Raw genomic sequence first — 12457 nt, forward strand, 5'->3', positions numbered from 1 at the left:
GTGCAGTTTCACATGATCTTTAGCAAGCACAAGGCCTAACATTTCCCTGGGCCTACTTTTCCCAGGGCTTGCCAAGCCTAAATTCTTTCTGAGTTCCTGAATTTCCTAAGATTTTAAAGCATCTTACGATCACCTCCAGACACAAAGAGTCTTGCCTGAACAGTCACAAAGCTACATCTATTTTTAACTGTAACTTTTATAAATTTTTCCAGAGCCTGCTGGCTGTGTTCAAGGTTTTCTCCCTATTTCCTCCCTAGTGCACATTCTCCAGAAACTCTGCTTTTACATCCTTTTGCATTGATTAAAGTTACCTGCAATGACGAGTCAATCCAAACCCTGGGAAAACTCGAACTTAAATGTGTACCTAGGCAAAATATTTACCTCCCACATCTGAAGCCATGAGCTGCCAAGTACTGTCCCCACTGTCATACCCTGTCCCCTGGGGCTCTGCTGATGCCATTTCAAAGGGGTTGCCAATGAAAACAAGTTTGAATATTTTGGTAGTTTCCACATTGGCATTCAAATCCTTGACTAGATAAATCACAAGTCAAGATTTCTAGGATTCTTCCATGCCAAAGCTGTCATTCTCACCCTGGATTTTAGAGTGTCTGAGCAGTCAGACAAGGTTTTAGTTTTAGACCCTACAGACAAAGTCCCTGCTGTTCAGCGATCCCATTCCATCAGCATATAGTCCTGATGATTCCTTTAGGCAGGAGCAGCAAAGGCAAGAATGAGCCAAACAAGCTGCTCCTGTGTTCTCATGTCCTGCACAGCAGTAACTGGGAGTTCAAGAATGGATTCGGGAGACAGTGGGTGCACAGGGAGCCACCAAGACTTTGGGATGCTGAAATGGACCAGCCTGGTGCCTGTGCCCGGGCTGCACCGCGCTGAGCTCCAACTGGACAATCTAACAATGGTTGAATGGACACACCATGGGCCACTGGAGACTCCTACTCCTAGTTCTGTGAGCTACACTATTCACCTGTCATTCACCAGATGATTTTTTCATCTTTGCTTGAAATCCAGGAGAGGAAAAGGTCAACATGGAAAAGTGTTCTCCCAGTTCTAGTGACAGCTGTGCCTGCACACCACCTGTGCCCCTGGAAGTGTGCTTGGAGACTGGATGATGTTGATGCTACTTTGCAACACCAAGTGCTCAGGGATTCTGGGATTGCCCAAGTGGAGAGCAAAACTGAGCTGTGTAAGTCCCTGCTTTTTTTCAGCGCATGCTGCTTCTTCCTTTGTTCCAAGCAAGTCCAGGATTTGGTTTCATGTATCTTTAAGGTGCCTGGACAGAAGAGAGGGAGGGCAGCTGCAGCACAGGCCTCCTGCCCCATCAGACTCTCTCTCTCTATCTCTCTCTCTCTCTCTCTCTCTTTCTCAGGATGGCGCCAATGCCGCTGCCTTGGGACACCTGAGTGTGGAAGGCGAGCTCGGCCTCAAGCACGGCCATCCAAGTCAGTCACGGGCACAGGCTGCAGCTGAAACTGGCAAGCGTTGTTGTAAGGCTGCAAGTGAAGAGAAAGCCATTGTGGCCAACTCTGCTGAAGCCTTTTGCCAAAGCAAAGGCAATTGTGCCCACAGCCTCCCCCTGTTTGGCACCCGGCTGCTGCGGACGCCTCAGTGCGCAGGTGCCGACGTTGGGGCTGCTGCTGTTCCTGGGCACACTCTGCTGCTGTTTCTGTGGGCTCCAGAGCCGCTTGGGCAGCAGCCACTGGGCAGCCCTGCCGGAGGAGACATCGCCACCCTCCCCATGGTGGCAGCAGCTCTGTGGGCCCCGAGCTCTGTGTCAGGGGGGCCTCGGTCACAGCAGCGTGGCCTGGGCAGCCGCGAGGGCCCGGGTTGGCCGCCAGCCCTGCCTCTGCCCACTGCCCCTTCCTGGAGGCACCCAGTGGCCGTGGCCTGGCAGCACCCCCTGCCCTCCATGTCCCCAGCCAGCCCAGCCTGGGCACCTCGGGCTGTCCCCACCCTCCTGCTGGGGTGGTGTCCCAGCCTCCAGGCCTTCTGCTGCAGGCCTGGGGGACATTTTGGGGCAGCACCGGAGCAGCCGGGTGTCAGGGACCAGGCGGCTGCCCGGGGGCTGCTTATGGCCTCTGACACCCAATTCCTCAGTGCTTCCCACCACCCCGGCTCCTCCAGGGCCTTCTGTCCCCTTGGAACCTCCTGCCACCCACTCCCTCACACATCCCCCTCGTGCCTTCCCACTGCCTTGTCCCGTCTGGGACTCCGCAGCCCCTCATCCCTTCACGGCCTCCCAGCACCCCGTGCCCTCAGGGGCTCCCCCAGCCTGGCCCGGCAGCAGCGCCGCAGCCCCACAGGAGCTCCAGCAGCTCCTCAGCCATCACGGCAGCAACACACGGGCAGCAGGACACAGATGGCGCTTCCTGCCTGCCACAGGGCTTGTGGCTTCAGCATAACCACCAAAGGCCAAGGGGCTTCTGGCCATTTCCCCTGCACACTGCACGCCCCGGCAGGTTGCTGAACACAAGAACCCTTTTCTCTCTCTTCCCCTATGCCCCACACAACCTGGGCAGCAAAAGAAAGGTCTTGGGACTCTTGTGGTTTATAACATATCCTATATTATTTACATACTAGATGGAAACGAAACGAAGAAAAGAATAATCTCTATGAAAAAAAAAATAACAGATGGCCCATGTGGCCCCAGAAGACAGAGCCTATCAGCCCTAACATATCCTATATTACTTACATACTAAAAAGAAGAGAAAATAGGAAAATAACAACCCTTATGAAATAAACAATCCTGGCTGGCCCATGTGGCCCCAGAAGACAGAGCCTCTCAGGTCAGCGCTGACCACATCTCCAGCAGCGCAGCCAGCCCAAGCCCGACAGACGAGGCCGTGTCCTCCATGCCCTGAGGATTTGGTCTTGCATCCTCTGCAGGATGGAATATCGGGCACTCTGGATGGCCCGGAGGACATACAGCGTTTCAAGTGCCAGGTCTGACACGGCACAGCTTCTGTCCTCCGTCAGGCGTTCGAGGGCTGCAAGAGAGACGAACAGAGCTACGGTCAGACCCCAGAGCTGTGGGGGCCCAGCGAGAGCCCCCTGCCAGGGCCATGCCAGCCGGCTCTTGCCTTGGCCAGGAGGGAGCAGGGACCAAGGGGGTCAGCCCGAAGCTGCTGGCCACAAATGCCCCACGTGGCCCTGAAATCTCACTGTGCTCTGCCCACGCCGCCCCTCATCGGGACAGGGAGCAGAGCCCTCCACAGCCTGGCCAGGGCTGCAGCTGCCCCCGACAGCCAACACTGTCAGCCTGCTGCCGTGGCTCACCTCTGCACAACACCTGGAGCTCTGCCTGCTGCCCCCTCAGCTGCTCCCCGGCCATCCCTGAGAACACAGAGCCTGTCAGGGTCCCAGCAGCACAGCTCCCTGCCAGCGGCGCTGCCAGCCCTGTGGCCACACGGCCTCCTGCCCCGGCAGGGCTCAGCCCGGGCCCTTGCCGCATCCTGACTCAGCCCAAGGGCACGGCTGCCAGAGGCCGGCAGCAGCAGCCCCGAGGGCAGCCGGGGCTCCAGGGCGCCGGGCCCGGGTGCCGCTGCCGGGGCAGCAGCCGGGGCTGGGGCCGAGCTGCGGCGGGGCGGGGAGGGAGCCCGGGCTCGGGACTCACCGATGACCCTGATGGCCGCCGCTCGCAGGGTCTCCTGTGGGTCCTGCAGGTACTGCAGGGCCCGGCGCAGGTGCTCGGCCAAGGGGATCCTGTGGTCTGCCAGCTGGAGAGAGCGGCAGGAGGGAAGGGTTGGCGCGGGCTCTGCCCCTCGGCGGGGCGCTGCTGCCTGCGGCTAGCCCCGGCCTCCCGTGCCCGGCCAGCCCTGAGGCCCGGCCAGCAGCCGCTGGCGCCGGGCTCTGGAGGGGTCAGAGGGCCGGCTGCTGCCCGGGGAGCCGCGGTGCCGGCCCGGCCCGCAGCCCCGCTGGGCCGGGGCTCCATCGGCACCCGGCTCGGGGCCACAGGGGGCTGGAGAAGAAGCCGTGCGGACCCCGGGTGCAGCAGTGGGCAGGGGCACAGCTGCCAGCCCCACACACTGAGCACCGGGGCCAGGGGGCTTCTGTAGCTTGAGGCTGGGACTTCCAGGCTGTCCTTACCACGAGCTTGGCAAACTTCCACAGCTTCTCCTTCCTCACAGCTTTCTCCAGGTCTGGCCTCTTCAGGAAGTCAGCCGCGCGAAGGAGCGTTGTCCGAGAGGCCTGGGGAGCAGCAGAGAGCCGCAAATGGCCCCACAAGGCAGGGCACAGGAGTGTCCCAGTGCCAAGGGCTGGAGGAGGCTGCAGCCTGCAAGCCTGCGTCAGGGCAGGAGGCAGCTGAGCCCCCTGCCAAGGCGCAGCAGCAGCCCAGGAGTCCTCACCTCTGCCACATGCCGATTCTCATCTTGGCAGTGGAAAAAGAGTGGGAGCAGGCTCTGGTACACTCGTTCCTTCAGGGGCTTTCTTCCTTCTTCTTCTGCTGAAGACATCACTCTTCGAAGGAGAGACATGGAGAGCAGCTGCACCTGGCTATCAGGCTGTATGAAAGGAAGGAAGGAAAAATGACCTTATCATTGGCTTCTTATGGCCCACATCGGCACAGGTCTGCAAATGCACAGGGCACAAAGTGTCCGGGCAGCAGGCAGTGGCTGTGGCTGGGGCACAGAGCCTTACATTGTCCAGGAGTTTCAGGAGCGGCTCAGCCAGCTGCAGGGCCCTGCGCCAGGATATTGGGATGTCTTCTTTCAGGAAAATATGGCTCAGAAGAGCAGTGCTCATCCTGGCCACATCACTGTCCAAGTCCCACAGGAGGTGCACTAGTCTTCCTGTCAGGCTCTGAATTCTTTCGGCCTGTGCAGAACACAAGTGTGTGAAAGCCCGGGCAGCTGCCGCAGGGCCCAGAGGCCAAAGGGCTGTCCCAAAGCACTCGGGCAGCTGAAGCAGGAGGCAGGAGAGCTGCGAGGAGCTGCCTCAGCGCCCAAGGCAAAGGCCAGCCAAGGCCAAGTGACAGCATTGCCCAGCCTCATGCTGCCCACACGGCCTCAGCTGCTGCCCCCTTCTCACCATGGAGGGACGGTCCTTTAGCAGGAGGAGAGCCCTGAGAACCTGGTGATGCATCTCTGTGGAATTGTACCACAGGTACTTATACAAGATCTCCATTAGGCTGTCACCACAGTCACTCAAGTCCAGGCAATCTAGGAGCTGAAAGGCACAGGGCAGTGAGAGGGGAGCCGGCCGGCAGGAGCCTGGAAGTGCGCAGGGCTGGGCCCAGGCAGCAGCACAGGGCGCGGGTGCCATCCCAGGCAGCTGTGGCTATGCCAGGGGACAGGGCTGGCAGGGAGCTGAGCGAGGTAGTGCTGGCCATCAGGCTCACCTCCACAAGGAATGCCATGGCAGAGACATCCCAGAGTGGCAACGGTTTGCTGAGCACCTCAAGCAGGTAGCTTAAGATGCTTTTGCACAAGTGGGCAGATGCACGGCGCATTACCCTGGAAGGCGGAAAATGGCAGAAAGAGTCTCAGCAAGGGTGCGAAAAGCCTCTCCCAGGACTGACTGACACAGTTGTCCTATTGCCCCAGCACCCTGTGAGGCGATTTGGGCCCTTGAGATGTGGCTGCTCCTGGACAGGTTCCTCTCGCAGCCTTTTGCAGTCTCCTTGGCCATCCCTCGGTGACGAGGCCCTCAGGCCCATGGCCACGGGGACTGTGGGGGGGCATCCCGGGCAGGGGGCACAAATGTCAGAGGCAGTGGGGAGAAGGGGGGCTCACCTGGCCAGCAGACCCACGGCATAGTGGTGGGTGTCAGCACAGAGCAGCGTGTCCCAGCCACGCTTGCGTTCCATTGCCACCACCACATGCTCCAAGTGGAGACTGCAGAGCAGGGCCTTCAGGGTCTGCACTGCAAACCTGTGTGCACAGCAAAGCCCAGGTGACGCTGGGAGCGCTGGCTCAGAGGCTGGGGAAGTGGCAGGGACAGGAGGAGTGGCATGGAGCACCTGTTGGGGCTGGTGGAGAGGCCGTGTTGCTCCTGGCATTCCTTCCAGAAGGTATGGACGTCCTCTGTCATATACAAAGTACTGAAGTACATTTGGAAGAGCAGATGCACGAAGAGGCGGGGGAAATAGACTGTGAGGATCTGTGGGCAACAGGGCCCCTGGAGGATCTTCCACATCACCAGAGTTGCCTGCAGAGGACAAAGCAGCCCGAGACAGCGCTCAGTGCCGGGGCGTCCGTGTGGCAGGGCCTGAGCATGGCAGGGAGAAGCCGGGGGAGACACGGGGAGCAGCGGGCCTGGTGGCCCTGAAGCTGCCCCTAGGCCAGGTTTGTGGCCAGTGCCTGAAGCAGGGAGATGCAGTGGGGGAAGGAGGCAACAGAGCTGCTGGAGAGGCGGCCGGCCTTGCGGTGAGCAAAGGCCAGCTCCAGAAACTCACAGTCAGGGAAAAGACAGCCGTCTTGTCCCCATCAGAGGTGCCCAGGTTTTTCTGCGGCCAGCTCCCCACCACATTGATGAGGAGCGGTGTCACTTCCTCTGAAATCCAGGGCGAGAGCAAGATGGTCGTCCACATGGCCATAGCAGCTCTGCGGGGTCAGACACAGCACCGTGGGCTGGGCAGCAGCGGGGAGCTGAGCTGGCCGCCAGCTCTGCCTGTGCCCACTGGCCCTGAGCGGCAGCAGCAGCCAGGCAGCCCAGCCCTGTGGGGACAGGCCCCTGAGAGGCAGGATGGCAGCACGGCAGCGGGCTCGGGGGCCAACTTTGTAGCAGGGCTGGCAAAGGGAGCAGCCAGAGGGCCCTGGAAGTCTGTGTTGCTCACAGCCCTGGGCCGGGCTGTACAGGGTGATGGGCTGGGGAGCCCTGAGGCCTCGGGGCAGCTGGGCCCCATACCTGTCACACGTTGGGGCCACCCGCAGGAGAGTGATGGCCACATCATCGGGCTCTGCCTCGGCCACTTGCATCAGGGCCCAGTCCATCCTGTGCTCAGCAGCCGCATTGGCCATGAGCCACTGGTGGATGTACCTCACCACGCCGGGCACCTGGAGAAGGCACAGGGAAACTTGGAATGCTAGCAGAGGGAGTCAGCAATGTGCCCAGCTTCTTCCCCAGACAAGTGCTTCTCTTCCAGCCCACTGCCATGGCCTCAAAAGCTTCAAGTGAGCAGCAGGCGTGGCTTGGGAAAGCCAAGCAATTGCTGGAGGATCAAAGGCTGGCCACAGGCTGCTTACTTTCTCTGGATTGAAAAGAGCCGTCTCTATTAGCAGATCCAGCTGGGCAGCGCTGCTCTGTTCTACCAAGACCTCTGAGGATGCTTTGACCTCAGTGTCCATAGGTCTGGTGTCTTCCTTGCCAATTCTCTTGATGTATTGGTAAAGAAACTGTAGGAGAAGGGCAGGAAGGCAGGGAAGTTGCATGGAGTGCTCCAAGTGCGGTGCTGGGCTGAGCAGTGCCAGCAGGCCCAGCGCAGGTGGGGATGGCTGCAGGTACCTGCGCTGCTCTGCGGAAGCGGCCACGGGCGGTGTCCTGCTCTTGTGTGCCGTCCATGGCTGCATCTGGCAAAGAGCAGCCAGAGCTGAGGGGCTGCAGGAGAGGCCGGAGAGCACAGCCCAGCCCTGCGTTCCCCAGGCAGGGACAGTCCCGGGATGCCCCAGGGAATGCAGCACGGCCACTGCTGCGGGGGCAGCCCCAGCCCCTTTTTTGTGCTGTCCATGGGTGTGTCTCCACAGGACAGTGTGGGATGGGATGAGATGGGATGCAATGGGATGGGATGGGGCCAAGATGGCCGCAGGCACCAGCCCTGTGGCCCAGCTCTGCCACTCACCCTCCTCCAGCGGCTGCAACTGCTGCACCTCTTCGGTCTCTGGTGCTGGGGCAGCTCCAGGGCCTTCTTCCTCGACCTCCTCCTCCTCCTCCTCCACCCAGGCCAGCTTGGGGACTCTTGGGGGTCGCTGCTCCCTATCTTCTTTCGGACTCTCCAATCCTTTCCATAGGAACAGCACCAGGGGATGGCATGGCATGTAATGGGATGGGGCCAAGCTGGCAACAGGCACTAGCCCTAAGGCCGAGCTCTGCAACTCACCCTCCTGTGGTGCCTGGAAGTCCTGCACCTCTTCAGACTCCTGTGCCAGGACAGCTCCAGAGCCTTCTTCTTCCTCCTCCTCAAGCCAGGCCAACTTGGGCACACTTGGGGGTCGCTGCTCCATGGCAGTGACTGGATTTATGGCTACTTGCAGGAGAGATGGCTCGGAAAAGCTCGGAGTCAGCAAGTCCTGCAGTCGTGCCTGGAAGGCACCTGCAAGACTCAAGTCCTGGCAAGATTGCAAGACAGCGAGTCCTGCACTTGGGTCTTGAGGGCTCCTGCCACAAGGACAGGAGGCTCCTCGACAGGGATTGTGGTCTGGTCTCAAGGGCAGAGACTGCAGGGATGGGCGACACCTCGGAAAAGCTCCGGGTCACCAAGTCCCACGGTCTGCCCTCAAGAGAACCTTAAGAAGGAAGCCTCGGCAAGGCCACAGGTCAGCAAGACCTGTGGTCTGGCCTCGAGGTCACCTGTAGGAACAGTGCTTCAGAAAAGCTCCAGGTCCGACACAAAGGAGTGCGCTGTGCGGGGGCTCCTCACAGCACCGCTCTGGCGCGTCCTGACCCGTCGCGTGCACCGAGCACTGTGGCGTGGCCCTGTCACCGCCAGCTCCTATGGCAGCACGTGTCACAAAGGGCCCTTTGACATCTGCTCCCGTTGCCACCATCCCACGGTGACCGTGCTGCAGCGTGTCACAAAGGGCCCTTGCACACCCTGCCCTCTGCCCTGGGGCCGCCCCCATCCCCCCCCCAAGTGGCCCAGCTTGGAAGGAATCCCTTGCCCAAAGTGTCTAAGACAGCTTGATGGGATCTTTCGGAACAGCTTGTTAGAAATGAAATGGAGGCAAATTTATCAATAGGAATTTTATTGAAAACTTTGTAAAATTTACTCATGGAAATGTCTCGGTGTTGAGAGACAGGTGTCTGCTAGGGAGGGCAGGAGCCTCCCTTGGAATGAAAAATGTAGACCCCCCTCCCTCCAAATTATGATAATCCTGAAATCAAGGGGCTCTCAGGCAGCGATCTGGGGATAGGAATGACAGTTCTTTACTAATATTTATAACCAGGCAAACAAACAACAATAACTACAGCGTTAGCAAGAAAACAGAACCAGGGACCCTGTGACAGCTTTCTGGGCTGAGACGGGAAAGGATGGAGGAGAGGCTTTGTTTCACAAACCCCCTCAGGTTGGCAGTCAGTGCTGGTGCTCCTGCAGGGCTCTGAGGAACACTCAGCTGGAACAGCAGGGATGAGCTGAGATCCCGGGCCAGTGGCTGAGGTGGATCAGCAGCTCCGTGGTGGTGGCTGGCACTGCCACACGTCCCGGCAGGACAGGGGGTGCGAGGCCACCAACGAAGAGGGAAGAAGGAGAAGAAGCAGCAGCTCCATCTGGGTGATGGCGAAATTCCCATCTCCCCACCACAACAGCTCTGTACCCAAAGTGTTCTTCTCCGAAGCTGAAGAAGCCACCAAACTGTCCCCACCCTCCCCTTTTCCTGCCCCCTTCCCCCCCTGGGCCCAGCCAAACTCTTTATCTTTCCTCAAGCACACACCAGGTACCCGCAGTTAAGTTTTCCCTGCAAGTCATGAGTAAAAATTCCACAGGCAAGCCAGAACTAAATAGAAAATAAAGGACACGTAACCCCCAACACCTGTAAGTTGTATCTTGAGAGTCAGCCAGGATCTTTGTTTGCCAGAAACACCTCTGAAGTTTAATCAAGGCATTAGTCATCAAAATTATTTTGAAAATTTAAAGATCAAAGTAGCCAAAATACTCAATGTAACTAATTGCTGGGTATGTTCTCAGCTTAGGTTGGGAGGAATGGGGTTCCCTCGGAGGGCTCACCCTGTGGGGTGGCCAAAACTCTGTCAATGGGCTCTGACTTGTAACGGATCCAGTGCAGGGACACTGACAGAAAACTGTGCTGTGGAACACAGGAATGCAATTATCAGTTTTACAGGATTGACTGAGATTTCCCTTCCGGAGAAACCAAGCCCTGTTCTAGCTGGAGGCCACAATGTGAAAGGATTTCTGTGCTTTACCATCACAAGCTTACTCCTTCTTTTTCCTCACTCTCATTCATGTTAGGAACAATAATTCTGTTGTCCATGGAGCTGGCACCTTTTGAATTCCAGAATAATGTCCCCAAGGTCCTTTGCTGTTCAGCTTTACCGCGCTGTCTGTGGCTAACAAGGCTTGCTGGGGTCCTTTTCCCTTCGGCTGGAGAGGTGCCAGGTCCCAGTCCCTGCGGGACAGCCAGGCTCCTGTCTGGAATTGGTGTGGAAGTCCCTCAGGGTCACATCAGCCTTCACATGGAGCCCCGTGGATCTGAGCATTTTCCAAAGGGGCCGTTGGGGCAAACAGGGAGATTTGGTCTGGCAGGGTCTGTAAAACAATATCCCATCCCATCGACTTGTTCTGGCAGAGAACACTTGGCTGCAGGGACATATTCCCATTGTTCCTGCCCAGGTCTCAGGATTCAAACAGTGTTGTCTTTGCCCAGAGCTGTTCCTTCAGCTGGCTTGGGAGGGCCATTTGGCCTCTGGACCCACACTCTGGCTCCTTTATTAGGACTGCTGGGTCCAAACTCTTTTTATCCACAAATGGAGGCAATTTGAAGTGGATATTCTTTCTTCACAATTATTTTTTCAATTGCGATATCAATATTTCTTCTACCTTGTCATGGGGTTGAACAATCAAATCTTGTTCACTATTGTTTAACAGACTTACTTCAATTTCTCCTTGATAATCTGCATCAATTCCTCCTCCCGTGACATGAACCCTTTGCAAGGCCAAGCTCCAGTGAGCAGTTATCAAACCAAAGTGTCCTGGAGGAATCTGAATTCTTATTCCTGTATTGTAAACTGTCATTTGCTTCTGATTTCTCCTAATGAATTCCAGTGCATGAAGGTCCAGCCCTGCAGCCTCTGGGGTGGCCCTGGCAGGGGCCATCACACCCAGAACAATTTCCCAGGCAGTCCAAGTCTCACTGTCCATGGCTGTGTTTGCAAATTGGGTGCAGCCGTGCACACCCAGGGGTTTCCATTTCCCAGTGGGCCCATTGTTAAGGGCATGGAGCCCATCTGGGAGATGGGTTCTCCACTGGGACAGGTTCCCATCTCCTCATTTTATCAGCTGCTCTTTTAACAATTGTTCAACCAATCCTGTAGCTTGTAGATTGTGTGGTACGTGAAAAACCCAGCAGTCTTAATGACTGTGTTTTTCCCAGGAACAGACAAAGCATTCCACATCACAGCATTGCCAAACCCTATAAAAATTGCCAGTTTTATCCCTTCCTCCTTTATTCCTTGTATACAGTTCACAAAGTTTACCATTGACATTCGGGTCTTTGCTAGTCCTTTTTTGTAGGGTATTTTAGTGTTACAGTGAGCAGCCAAAGGTAATGTCATGGGGTAGCTTTACCTTTAAGACAGCTTAGAGGGAGAGAAAGTTGAAGCTGCTGGTGGCTGATGGGAGTTTTTCCTCCCGATCAATTATCAGTCATTTCCAAGAATTGACAGCAGATCTGACTATTAAAAAGTGAATTCCACTTGTAAACACCCCCTTAAGAAGTTGTAAGAGACGGTCCGAAGATTCCCTCATCTGTCTCACAACCGTCTCAAGGACAGAGACTGAGACCCTGAATATCACAAGGGACTTGGTTTGGGGGTTTGGGCCTAGCTGAGATGGATGTTTGCTCAGTGATTGTTTGCAGGAGGTTGCACGGTACACTGCTCTCGTTCCTGCTGGTGAGCAGAGGCTTGGTAACCTGCGCAACGGGTTTTCCACGACTCATGGCTCTCATTCCTGCTGGTGAGCAGAGGCTTGTGCCTGGTACCCTGTGCAATGGGTTTTCCACAACACCTTGTCCTTGTTCCTGCTGGTGAGCAAAGACTTGCAAGACATGGATCGCTCTGTACCCTACACCTGCTCCCTGCGCAATGGAATTTCATTACAATGATCATCAATCTCATCTGGTTTTGGCCCTGCGCCCCTCGCTTTGCAAAAGACTATAAAATTATACCCCAAACTCACCTTCCTTTGAGATCTCCCCAACGGACAGAAGACTCTGCGTCGTTGGACGGCTGAGTGGACTTCAACGTTGGTAGCTATAATCCCCTTACTCTCTTTTCCTTATGCTTTGCTTTCTCTTTTCTTTCCCTCTATCGCATATTAGTGCTGATGAGCACTCAATAAACTGTGTTTTCTTGTTTAAGTCCTTGGTTTGCTGATAATCTTTTGTACTCTAAGACCGGCTAAAAGAACCACATCACGAATCCCACCTTGCGGATCGTGACATAAATTGGCGTCACGGACAGGATTCTGAGAGACAGAAGGGGTTGCAGGTTGTTGTGCAGTCTGTATCAGGGGAAGGACGTTTCGCTTCAGCCGCACCTAGCCTGCCAC

General features: G+C 56.7%; 1 protein-coding gene across 1 annotated transcript; it reads right to left on the bottom strand.

The window, feature by feature from the left end:
- Positions 1–5743: 5743 nt before the first annotated feature.
- LOC147646477 (uncharacterized) lies at positions 5744–8638 on the bottom strand. The gene is made up of 7 exons (XM_086873385.1): positions 8051–8638; positions 7793–7951; positions 7459–7523; positions 7189–7349; positions 6410–6557; positions 5975–6162; positions 5744–5885 (listed from the first exon to the last, which is right to left on the bottom strand). Exons 1-7 carry the CDS (start codon positions 8172–8174, stop codon positions 5744–5746), a joined length of 987 nt encoding a protein of 328 aa, XP_086729511.1. The 5' UTR covers positions 8175–8638.
- Between the last annotated feature and the right edge of the window lie 3819 nt (positions 8639–12457).

This window comes from Cyanistes caeruleus, unplaced genomic scaffold (genome assembly GCF_971803275.1).
Source record: "Cyanistes caeruleus unplaced genomic scaffold, bCyaCae1.hap1.1 HAP1_SCAFFOLD_96, whole genome shotgun sequence".
Taxonomy (NCBI): domain Eukaryota; kingdom Metazoa; phylum Chordata; class Aves; order Passeriformes; family Paridae; genus Cyanistes; species Cyanistes caeruleus.